Source organism: Emydura macquarii, unplaced genomic scaffold, assembly GCF_026122565.2.
Source record: "Emydura macquarii macquarii isolate MOO-44397 ecotype Brisbane River unplaced genomic scaffold, CSIRO-AGI_Emac_v2 contig_2417, whole genome shotgun sequence".
Classification (NCBI taxonomy): domain Eukaryota; kingdom Metazoa; phylum Chordata; order Testudines; family Chelidae; genus Emydura; species Emydura macquarii.
In genome coordinates this window covers 1141229-1153564 of record NW_027132554.1, presented here as the reverse complement: position 1 = coordinate 1153564, position 12336 = coordinate 1141229, and the positions used below count along the sequence as shown (strand labels likewise).

Below are 12336 nucleotides of genomic sequence, written 5' to 3'. Positions count from 1 at the left end.
GCAGGGAGTGCAGCTACTCAGATTTCAGGGCCTGTAGCAGAGCTGCTGCAGGGGTGTGAGCCAGGCTAGGGAAACCAGAAAGGGCTGCCTTGCCCATGCAGGCAGAGCTGGGGATGCAGCACTCACTGCCCTAGCACTGGCTAGCGGACCAAAGTCACAGGCAGGATCCTCACCGCAGCCCCTCCCCAGGGCAGTGTGCTTACCCCAAGTCATGCTGGTCGTCTCCCAAAGCCACGGGCAGGAGGGGGCTGCCCCCGAGCTGCAGCAGCCGTTTGTGCAGCTTCTTCGCAACGAAATTAAACCTGGGCCAAGACGAATGAGAGACACAGACACAGTTAGGCAGAGGCTTTCCCATGGAGAGCATGAAATCCCAGGCAGCCTGGGCGTACAGCTGATGGCCTGTGGCCTTGGTTGGTCTGCCCCACGCATACATTTCTTTTCTGTTGCCGAGCTGATATGACTGACTGAGCTCTCCCAGCTGAGGGGGACGGACCCCACTAATGAGGACAGGTGTGCAGCACATGGCCATGAGTCCTGCTTTCTCCTAGGAGGGTTTGGCTGTTTTTCAAGGATGTTTTTTAATAACAATGCAGAAAAATCCCTCCACTCCTAGGGGAGCTCTCCCAGCCTCCCATCGGCCTTTCAATGCCCAGAAAACAAGTGCTCCCTCCCATGAACAGCCCTTCCCCACAGCTCTCCTGCCTGCACACCGTGCCTCCAAACAGTTCACGCAGGAGAAATCCTTTGGGGGTAAAGCCACATCTTTGCTGCTGGGGGGTTTAGAGGGAAGCAGCTGAGGAGGCAGTTCTGAGGGAGTTCTCCTTCTCTCGGTTCTTCCACGGTGTCCCATCACTGCAGTATCTGGGCTGGGCCAAGCCATGATGCCTGAGCAATCAGAAGGGAAGCGTCTGTTTGGGGAGTTAGGGAGGAAGAATGTGGGCAACAGCATAATTTTCTGGGGCTAGAAGGGACGTAGGTTCATAAACATTAAGGCCAGAAGGAACCACTATGATCATCCCATTGGCTTGTGTTATATAGATCAGGAGAACCTCACCCAGATTCCTGCAGCCAGCTGTGATGGGGCATCTGCCCTGCACTGACACTGAAGGTGTTAAAAGCAGCCTAGGGAGGGTTGCATGGGAAGCAGCCAATAGGAGAGAGCTGGGAGGAACAGCCAATCAGGGCCCAGCAGGCCCATATAAAAGGAGCTGCAGGGGAAAGCAGAGCAGTCAGTCTCTGCCTGGAGTTCAAGGAAGGCAGGCTGTGCCTCTTGCAGGCTCAGAGGCCTGCAGCACCTGAGACAGAGCTACTGCTGGCAGGGGCAGGGGAGCCAGAGGAGATCCTGGCTGGCTGCTGAGAGTGGCTAGTAGCAGGTCCTGAGGACAGGTGAAGAAGGTGCCAGGGCTGGGGGAAGTGGCTCAGGGAGAGGAATTCGAGGTGCAGCAGGAGGCTGTGATCCACAGGGTCCCTGGGCCGGGACCTGGAGCAGTGAGTGGGCCTGGCTCCCTCCCCTCCCCTCAGGCCACCCACCTGCCACTGGAGCAGTGGCAGAATAAGTTGCTGCAGATGCCACTGAGGAAGTGGTAGACAAGATATTGCAATAGCCACCAGGGAAAGTGGCTGGACTCCTGAGGAACCAAACCTCCCCCGGAAGGGGGGGACACGGATTGTGGCTTGGCTGAAGGGTCCTGACAGCTGTGAGAAGGGCTACGGATGAACTGGGAGAAAGAGAGACGAGGCGCAGACCGTGGGCATTGGTCTGGAGCTAATCCCCAGACAATCAGCAGGAGGCGCCAGTCCAGCGGTGAGACATGCAAACCTGTCACACCGGCCCAGTAACTTCTGGCTGAGCATCCCTTTAGAATGAGATACCCAGTAATGTAAAGACTCCAGGGAATGGGAGAATTTACCACATCCCTTGTTAACTATTGCAATGATTAATTCAACTCATTCCCAGTTTGATCTTTCCTGGCTTCAACTTCCAGCCACTGGATCTTATGACTTCGCTAGGTTAAGGATATGCCAAGTGAAACCTATCTTCTCCCTAGCTAGGTACTCACAGACCGGGATCAAGTTGCCTCTTAATATTCTTGTGGATCATCAGCACAATCTTCACAACTAGTGTGGAAGGAGAATGTGTGTGTGTGTGTGTGTGTGTGTGTGTGTGTGTGTGTGTGTGTGTGTGTGTGTGTGTGTGTGTGTGTGTGTGTGTGTGTGTGTGTGTGTGTGTGTGTGTGTGTGAGAGAGAGAGAGAGAGAGAGAGAGAGAGAGAGAGAGAGAGAGAGAGAGAAAGGGCCGTATTCCCACACAGCGCTTGGTGGGGGGGAAAGGAGGCTTGAGGGGGGTGAACTTCTGAGGTCTGGTGGGAAGGGGATGGCTGGGCAGGTTAACAAGGAACTGGAGGTAACTACTGCTGCTGCCTACGCAGGGCATGGGCACACCGCTTGGCCCACCGCCCCAACCAAGCGTGCGACCCTCTAGTTACTTTGGGGTTTTCTAATAAGACAATTTTAAAAGTGTCACTGATCGATTGACACAAAGAGGATCGGAGAGCAGCTGTCCTCACCCAAACGCACACAGTGCTGGGAGTGGAATGATCAACAGCTTCCAGGAAGCCACAAGCCTGGATCACAGCTCCAGAGCCACCAGGAGCTGTGCGTAATTCAGCAAAGGAGCTGGGGGAAAAGCCACTCACTTGGGATAGGAGGAGTCTCCGAGGCCCAGCACAGCATAGTCCATCTGGCAAAGGGAGGTGGGGGGCAGATTCCTTCGGAAGATAAACCGCCAGAAATTCTACAATCAAACACAGTCAAGAAATCGCAGGGCTCCAACGTGTGCCCGTCCCAAAGGCTGCTCTGCCCGGTGAGGGCCCGATCCTACTGCCACTGACAAGCCCCAGGGCAGGGCAGTGATCGACCGGGGTCTGTCTCACTCCCTTGGCTGGGCGAGTCGGGTCAGCTGAATCCCTGGAGATGCAGAATACGATGATTTCTCCGGTGTATTCAGCAGACTGAAGCCATGAAACAAGCAGCTGTCGGCCTTCCTGTGCCGTGAGGCAGCGGGGAGCACGCAGCAAACTTTGGGGGACCCTTGCCATGGCCGCAGGACACACCGAAGCCATCATCACTCAGCAAGCGGCTGAGGTTGCGCCCCCTTCCACATTCATGCCACAGCAGAAGCAGCGGGCGCTTCTCAGCCCCTAAGCCCCCCAAAAGAAAGGCTGTGAGGAGGCTATTGTCGCACGGGTCACCAAGGGTCTGCCCTTAATGAGGGGACACCTCCACAGGGGAAAGGACAAAGCAACGCCGAGCACAGGAACGGGGGCATCTGTAACCCCATGATCCCATCTCTGGCTCCCCTCCTGGTCCCCATAACCCTCCCGCCACTTCCTACACACCCCACCTTCTCCAAACAGCTGCTGGCAGGAGCCACCTGCTGCTGCCCACGTGTTTAGGGAACAACACAGCTCTCCCAGAAACACAATCAGAGGAGTCGGAGGCGGCAAGCCCCAGGGCAAAAACAAAACACAGTGACATGGACAATGGCACGTCCTACCTTCATATTGTCAGGTGGGTCCCCTTGGCCTGTGGTTGCACACACAAAAACCACCAGCTGCTCATGGACCAGCTGCACCTGCATGCACAACAAACAGGGACGCCACAGTTACGGCCGGTGATCTTCACCACCAATGGGCAAATGGCAGCAGAACCCACACCGCCCCTCCTACTCCACACACCGCCCCCGGCACAGCCACAGCCCCACCCACTGCCCTCTGTGCCACACACACCGCGCCCACACAGCCCTTGCCCCGCACACCGCCCCCTCGCCCCGCACACTACCACCTCACACAGCTACAGCCCCAAACAGCGGCCCCCTCCTGCACAGACAGACCCCTGCACACCACCCCCCGGGCAGCCACAGCTCTGCACGCCACCCCCGGCACAACCCCAACCCCCCGCACAGCTGCAGCACCGCACGCTGCCCCCAGTACAGCCCCAACCCCCCACACTGACCTCCCGTACAGCCACAGCCTTGCACACCGTCCCCCTGGCATAGCCACAGTCCCGCACACATCCCCCCAACCATCCTCCCGCAGATCCTCCCCCCCATCCCCTCACGCTGCCACAGCGCACACACCGCCCCCCGCAGATCCTCCCGTCAGCTGGATCTCATCTAGCAACTTTAGCCAAGCCCGGGTTTATACAGCACAGCCGTGAGGTCATACGGGTACGGCGCACTTTGCCAGAGCCTCTCGGCCCCCCAGCACAGCACTGGCAGCAGTTTGTAACAAGACCCTTTTGTCTCGTGGGAAAGGGGCAAGTGGCTTTGTTTTATCTCAAAGCCGTCAGGCCCCAGACGCCCCCAGTTTCTGCAGGACATGCTCATACTCTGTCTTACAGCAAATGGCTCTAACTAAACCCAGGGTCCCTCCAATTTGCACTACCCCAGCTAATGGCATGTTTAACTCATCCCCCAGTTCTCAGGCTTCGGCAGCAGTGGACAGCCTGCGTGTCTGCAAGGTGACACTCAGGGACAGCGCACAAGCCAAGCCTGGGCAAAGTGTAGGCGCCAACAGGAGGGCTGCGATCCAGGGCACCCCGACAGGGGAGGATCAATGCAGGAGTTGCACAGGGCTCTCCTCAGCATCAACACTCATTTTGTCCCCAACTCACCACCTGGTAACGGTCCAGGGCCTCTATCCTGCAGTGGAAGTGGCGCCGCTTGGCTTCCCTGCCAATTCTCTCAGCCGCATCTTGAGCTGTCCCCGTCTGGCTGCCGAAAAGAACAAGGAGCTTCCGTTCCGCCATCTGACGGAGACAAAACGCATCAAGAAACCACAGCCAGGAAGGCACAAACGGGGCTGCAGAGCTCTCTGGTTCAGGGGCAGCGTCCTGCTGGGAGCCATTCACTCTGGGGATTCACAGGGAGCTTGCGCAGAATTCATTTTGGGGACAGTTCCAGGGAGCGACCCAGGAGGCTTTGGCAGATAGCAAATGCCAGGCTTCAGGACGGCCTGATGGTTAGAACCAGGCACTAGCAATCGGGGCTTCTGGGCTCTACTCCCAAATCTGCTGCTGCCCTTTGTGCAGCAGTCTGGAGAAGACGATAGGTAAAGCCCTGCACAGATACAAACACGTGGCTTCGCATCCGCTGGAATAAACGTTTACCCGACCCACAATCTGCCTCCCTCTTTTAGATTTAACCACCTCTGCACAGCAGCTGTTTTGTAGCCAGCAGCCCTCCATCAGCTGTTGAGCCTGGCCTCCCCAAACAGCTGATCAGCCCCCTCCATCCCTTCCCCCACCCGCCTAACAGTTAATGAGCTGTGGAGCACAACAGCTGATCAGCTGTTCACTGCAGCCCTAGCTGACAGCTGCTCCAGCCCGGCCACAAAAGCCATACAGAGGTCCCAACCTCTGTGACCATCTGATGCACGATCCGCAAGAAATGGTTCGCGGATTTGCAGGGCTCTAACAATACGTCCCTTCCTCACCCGCTGGTAGAGGGGAGTGGAGACTTAATTAGCTTTTGAGATTCTCCAAAGAGAAACGCCAGAGGAGGGCAAAGCAGCGTGATCACTATTGTGCCGCGACCCCGCAAGCAAAGGGACTTGACGTTAGTTCCAAAATAAAGGGACGTTGTTAAATCAAACTCGAACCAATTGTAGACCAGGATTGCAATGTAATGTCGGGTCCTTCTCTCGCCCAAGAGCTCGCTGTCAACTGCTGTTGATTTGCAATCCCACTTCCCTAGCTTTCAAATGCTTTTCACCCCTCGGTGCTGTGTGAAAGACTCACACACACAGGAGAAGTGACTCACTGTCTATAACGGGAACAGCAAAAATGATGAGACCAAAGTGCCACCAACTGTATGAATATCTGACCGGAGGATTTTTCCTCCTTGATCTCTTTTAGTGTGGGGGATCCTAGGTGGCACGGGTGTCGACAGCGCATCACGAACCCGGTTCAGACTGAAGTCCGGGGTTCAGGTTGATGGTGTCCCAGTAAGGACTGCGGGGCGTATCTTGCTTTCAAACAAGTAAAACTCCCACTGACTCCAGGGAGTGCAGGATCAAACACTCTAAAAGACATGTCTGGTACCTGCCCATTGCCACAGCATCAGGCCGCACTGTCAACGGCCCACAGCAGGGACGTCCCCCTTCAGCCCCAGGGCCAGACACACGATTCCAAAAGGGTCAAGCGGCCACAGTCAGGATTTTGGGGCAGACTCTCTGACCCATACCACTCAGCCAGCGCTGAGAGCAGAAACACCCATCGGCCCTGATGGAAGTTCCCTTGGCATGAGGGAGAGGTCTTTAGTGAGCACAGAGCCAGTATGTTCCCACAGCTGCAGGAGGCACGTTGGGGTGCAAAGGGCTCAGCGGAAGGGGCAGCGGCAGTGCTCCAACTCTCCCCAGCAGGAGAGGGATCCCCAGGGGACTGTTGCCAGCTAGTGCAGGTTAGCACAACCCCCCAGGCTGCTCTGCTTGGGCTGGGGCAGAGAATCGGGAGGTGGAACTGGCAGACGGGTTTGCCGGAAGCTGGGAATGGGCGATGGGACGGATCACGGGATGATCACCGGTGCTGTTCATTGCCTCTGAAGCACCCGGCACTGGCCAGGGTGGGCAGACAGGATCCTGGGCTAGACGGACCATTGGTCTGACCCAGCCTGGCTGTTCTGTGACTGTCAGCCCTGGTTCTCCTCCTGCCTCGCCAGCCGGTCCTTCAGCCAGCCCAGCGCCCGGCCAGTCTCACGGCCATGAAATAAATCCTTCCCGTGAGATCGGATCCCTTCCGTGCTGGGCCCGGCCGGGGGGGGGGGGGGCGGGGCAGACCAGACCAGACCAGACCCAGCTCTGGGCCCCGAAGGCAGCACGGCAGTGACGGTGTCGACCCCGCATCCCCACAACAGGTCTGCGACCCCCCCCCAACCCCCGCCGCGCCGGGCCCGGGTTACAACGCCTGGAACGTCAGACACCATCGGAGCCCGGGACGTGACCAGCCCGCACAGCCCGGGCCGGGACTGACCGCAGGGCCGGGAATGGGGCAGGTCCCCACGCACGGCCAGGGGCATCGGATCCTCGCCATCCACCCCCCGCCCCCGCAGGGCTCCCACCCGGCGGGCTCTGTCCTGGGTCCCGGGTCCCCCCGCGGGGCTCGGCTGCCGTGCCGTGCCGTGCCGCTCCCTGACCCACCTCGGCGCTGCTGGAGGCCGCCCTGGAGCCCCGGGTTCTGTGCCGGGTCCGCGCCGCGCCCGGGCTCCGGGGCTACCCCCGAGACCAGCTCCCCGCGGCGGGGGACGCAGAGACGCCCGGCGCTGCCCGCGCAAAGTCCGGAACGCTCGGCGCGTCGGTCCGCGGGGCGCCGGACCCACCTGTGCAGCCGGCTCCTTCCGGGACCGCGTTCCTTCCGCTTCCGGTGACGCCATCAGCGTGCGCCGGGCGCCGGTGTGTACGGCCGTCGGCAGGGAGCCGTGGGGCTGCGGCTGGTCCCCGGCCTGTCCTGCGCCGGGCGGGCCGGCATGACCCGGGCCTAGCCGAGCGCACGCCGCGGTTGCCGTTGCAGGCTGCGGCCGGCCCGGCGCGATGCTGTTCTCGCTGCGGGAGCTGGTCCAGTGGCTGGGCTTCGCCACCTTCGAAATCTTCCTGCACGTCCTGGCCCTGCTGGTCTTCTCCGTCCTCCTCGTGCTGAAGGTGGACGACAGCGGCGCGGACCTGACCTGGTGGAAGGTTTTCATCCCCTTCTTCGCGGCCGATGGCCTCAGCACGTACTTCACCACCATCGTCTCCGTGCGGCTCTTCCAGGACGGAGAGAAGCGCCTGGCTGTGCTTCGCCTCTTCTGGATCCTCACCATCCTGAGCCTGAAGTTTGTCTTCGAAATGCTTCTGTGTCAGAAGCTAGTCGAGCAAACCAGGGAGCTCTGGTATGGGCTCATCATGTCCCCCATCTTCATCCTGCTCCAGCTCCTCATGATCCGAGCCTGCAGAGTAAACTGAAGCACTAGGGATGTGTACCTACTACTGCATTAGGGGCGGGCCGGCCGGCGCTGAACTACTACCCCCTGACCAAAGACTTAGTCAAGCATTGCTTCTGAGTGTTTGGCAACATCCCTTTGGCCAGGCACGTCTGAGGTGTGAGAAAAAAACTCTTGTACTTCACTACATCACTGCATAATCTTGGCCCTGTGTTTTTCCAAAAGATATATTTATGTTGTGTCATTCATCTAAGGTGCATTTCACACCTTGGTGTTAACGTTCAAATGTCGTTAATTGCTAACGTCACCTGCTCGTGTCAGTTGTTTTGTAATAAAAATGTACAGACAATATTTAGTAGTCTCATTTATAAGCTCTCTTCTTTAGCAAGCCAGTTCTTGTAACCATTCACTGGGGAATGTGGGTAACTCTACGGTTAGTTAAATCTACTGCAGACTTCTTTGCAAATGTTAAAATGATGTAGCCAAAAGCTATTGGTGTACCAGTCCCATGCAATCAGATTGTGAAAAACTGTGTTCCAACATGTACACAAGATTCATAACCTCCGATGGGAAAAACCCCTTATAGACAAGTATGAAAGCAGTTTGATGGGGTGTTTTCTGTGTAGATCAGTGTGTTGAATGTGGGTACCACAAGAAAATCCCAGTATAGAAAAGTCACATTTTAAGAGCCTCCTGTGACATGAATTGCCAAATAATCTGAGGCTTGGAAGTATGGGTTCATCCCTTACTCTGCTTTGAGAGTTTCATGATTGCCATCAATGAGAATATTTCCCCCATTTCATAGCTACTGCAGTGCCGAGGCCTTAGGGTAGTGGGCTGTGAAGTAATGCTGTTTTTTCCTCTTTGCTGTGAATTTGAAATAGCCCTTTACCATTATTTTTAGTGTCACTTGTTTTGTGCACTCCATTTCTGTTTGGAGGGTGGGTCATATTCTGCTCAGCTGTTGCGGTGCCTTTCAAATAATGTAAGATCCTGCTTTCTCCTCCTCCTCCCCCCCCCCACTTCCCCACTGTGCTCTTTCAAAGGGTGTGAGTGAAGGATACAGGGTTAAAGTATTTCTTCTGTTCCTCCCCTTCCAGCTTTTTTTAATGGTTCTAGGTGCTTCTAATACCGGAGACTTTGCAGCTGTGCATATTTCTGTAGTGCTTTCCAAGGCAGTAACATGCAGGTCATCAACATCTCATGATCTTTGTTTCATGCCTGTGAACTGCCATGGAGGAGTGCTACCATACTAGAATATTGCCTTAGTCTCCAAGGAAAACAAGCTGAGATTTTCCCACTAGACAGGGAGAGAAAGTTTCATGGGCCTAAACTAAAGGGAAAGCCCTCCATTGGACCATGTAAATCTATGGAAAAACAAAATTGAAATTTAACTCTTCTTTTTCCTCCCTCTAAACTAGAGATAATAGTAATGCTACTAACCACTAGAGGTACAATAACTAAACCGTAACTACTATGCTAAGGAAGTAACAAGTAACTCTAAAAGGGACACTAATGCTGTTTCTGCTGCTCTGCTGAGGAGTGTGTGAAGAACTGTGTATTGTATAAAAATTAAGAACACACAATAGTATTCTTATCAGCAAGTTAAAGAAGTATGGGTTCGATGAATGGACTATAAAATGGATAGAGAACTGGCTAGAGCATATGGCTCAACGAGTAGTGATCAATGGCTCCATGTCTAGCTGGCAGCCGGTCACAAGCGGAGTGCCCCAGGGGTCGGAACTGGGGCCGGTTTTGTTCAACATCTTCATTAATGATCTGGAGGATGGGGTAGATTGCACCCTCAGCACGTTTGCAGATGACACTAAGCAATGGTCTCAAATTGCAGTGGGGGAGATCTAGGTTGGACATTAGGAAAAAGTTTTTCACTAGGAGGGTGGTGAAGCACTGGAATGGGTTACCTAGAGAGGTGGTGGAATCTCCATCTTTACAGGTTTTTAAGATGCGGCTTGACAAAACCCTGGCTGGGATTATTTAGCTGAGGTTAGTCCTGCTCTGAGCAGGGGGTTGGACTAGATACCTCCTGAGGTCCCTTCCAACTCTATGATTCTATGAGTCCTCAGCCCAGTGGTGCCATGGAGTCTTTGCTAATAGATCCTGGCTGGCTGGAATTCAGAGGGATCCCTTGGTGGTAGTGCTCTGGTTTCCATACCATGGGATGTGCACAGGATTAACACCTTGATGGCTGGGTGATCTTTATAAAGCAGAAGCCCAGTGTGTCCTGAGGGGTTCCATGGATTGTTACCAATACTAAACAACCCATTCTGAACATGACCTCATGAGAGCGTGAGTCTGCATAGTGGTCACAGTAACTTTTCATTCTGCAAACACAGTTGAAAATGCCTGTATTTCCCCCCAGACTGTTGTTAGCCCCCACTTCAATGATGCGTACAAGGACCTAGCCAGCTACTAAGAGCCAGGCAGCAGGTTAACTTGGGAAAGTGAAAATATCTGTAGATAAGTCAAACCCCAAATCCACTCCCTGTCATTTGAACTTTGTAATGTCAGGAGGTGGCAAATCATTATAGCCCTTTTCCCCATTCACGCAGCTACCTCCACACCCGCTCTCTTTTTGTCTCCTGCAGAGTGTAAGCTCTTTGGGGCAGAGGCAGGTCTTGTGCATTTGTACAGCAGCACACCATGGTGTTATCCAAATCCAACAATAAATCCTCCTGCCTTGCAGACATTTCCATGCAGCAGAGCATAGTTGGTCCATGCCAGGTGTGCAAAGGTCACTGTGCTGAAGACTCGCTAGCAGGATCAAGTACCGCCTGCAGTGAACAAAGGGTTGTTTTTCCACCCTGCCTGCATGAGGAAGTGAAACTGCTCTTGTTTAAGCAGCAAGCTGCACCTGGGAGTGGCTCACTAAGGACTGCAGGTGCTGAAGTCAAGGCAGGTACCAGCGCAAAGATCACTTATGTAACTTAATGCGGATGGGTGCTATCAGCTCCCCCTGCACTCTGTCATGCATTGGTAGAGTTTCAGAATGGATTGTACATGAGTATAACTCCAGTGATCTGAGCCCTCTGATTTAATGCATGGCCAAATGATTACATGAACTCCTGATTATCCAAAGAAATTTGGTGTCAAGGATAATAAGGCATTTACTACCACTGGAACAGCAAATGCTGGTGCTGTATGTTCTTCTGCTGCGTGAATAACAGGTTCCCAGGCAAAGAATCACAGAGATCATAGGCAAATGTTTTTTTTCCATTTGTGTTGCGTCGATTTCCAGCAGCATTTTGCTGACCCAGGGCACAGTCAGACTTCGCCTTCATCCGCACCACTGCTGTTCAGCTCCCACTGGATGCCCCTCTCTGCCATCATGGTAAGCAGCATCCACCACTGCAGACATGCATGCGCAACCACAGGGTTGGCTCCAGGAGACACACCAGGGAGATCTGGCCTGCTTTGGAGTGAGATAGGAAGCGGGCCTCTAATGGCCTGTTCACATGCACCTGTACAGACAGGAAGCTGAGGAGGGAGGCTCTTAGAGCCTGATTTTCTTTCCCCCACTTTTTGACAGAGTGGACACGTGTTGGGGCAGCCTGTTCCTCACCAACCTGGACAATCAGAGACCCAAGAGAGAAGGTGTCTGAGAACTTGTTTTCCTCCACCTTCTTTTGAACAGAAGGGGGTTGGGATTTTAAGCTTGTTGTACAGTACAGTTTGCATGGGAAAAGCTGAGGAAGTGTTGATCCTAGAGAGCTAATTTCTTACTTGCCTGTTCTGTGTTTAAACCTTAGAAAAAACGAACAGAGGCCAACATTTTCCCATTGGGATGTCCCAGGCAGGTACCTACATGAACAGGATGGTACTTGGAAGTGCTTATCAGCCAGTCCTCAGCTCCCATTCATGGCAATGATACCTTCCATTGAGGGGAAAGTTGGACTCAGGACCTTTCAAGTCAGGCCAATTATTTAGATCCCTGAAGGTTTTTTTGTTGGAGTGGAAGGGATTTCTAGGATCATTTAAGGGAGTTTGGCGCACAAGCCCCATTGACTTCTAATGGGATATGTGCTCCAAGCACCGTTGGGTGCTTTTGGAAACCCTATCCTAGATCCTGTCCCTAACCCTAGGCACTTATGGTGGAAAATGTTGGCTTTAATATTTTTCTAAATGGTAGTTGGATGGAGCCGTTACTTTATTTCCCCCTGCAGCATTCTGTATACTTATTGCCCATGGGCTCTTCTCCTCTTTTAGACCAGTGAAATGCGTCCTCAAATGATAGACTTTATCAGCCAAGGTGGCTCCCTTTTAACCCCTAATGAAAGCAGGTGGGGCCAGACCAGGAGGTACAGAATCTTGCAGATTTTTCAGCAGCAGAAAGAGCCAGAATGA

General features: G+C 54.2%; 2 protein-coding genes across 2 annotated transcripts in view; one reads left to right on the top strand and one right to left on the bottom strand.

The window, feature by feature from the left end:
• NDOR1 (NADPH dependent diflavin oxidoreductase 1) overlaps positions 1-7329 on the bottom strand; it is a 30700-nt gene extending 23371 nt beyond the window's left edge. The window contains exons 1-5 of the mRNA XM_067561454.1: positions 7196-7329; positions 4674-4808; positions 3556-3633; positions 2696-2793; positions 204-302 (exon numbers count right to left, since the gene is read on the bottom strand). Coding sequence (XP_067417555.1) covers positions 204-302; positions 2696-2793; positions 3556-3633; positions 4674-4808 — 410 coding nt within the window. The 5' untranslated portion in view covers positions 7196-7329. The remainder of the gene's footprint in view (positions 1-203; positions 303-2695; positions 2794-3555; positions 3634-4673; positions 4809-7195) is intronic.
• A 114-nt stretch (positions 7330-7443) lies between these two features.
• Positions 7444-8325, top strand: TMEM203 (transmembrane protein 203). Its single transcript, XM_067561480.1, has one exon. The coding sequence runs from the start codon at positions 7586-7588 to the stop codon at positions 7994-7996; it is 411 nt and encodes a 136-aa protein (XP_067417581.1). The 5' UTR covers positions 7444-7585; the 3' UTR covers positions 7997-8325.
• Positions 8326-12336: the final 4011 nt, after the last annotated feature.

Coding starts and splice junctions, on each gene's coding strand:
- TMEM203 (XM_067561480.1), top strand. CDS start 7,586: ATGCTGTTCTCGCTGCGGGAGCTGGTCCAGTGGCTGGGCTTCGCCACC.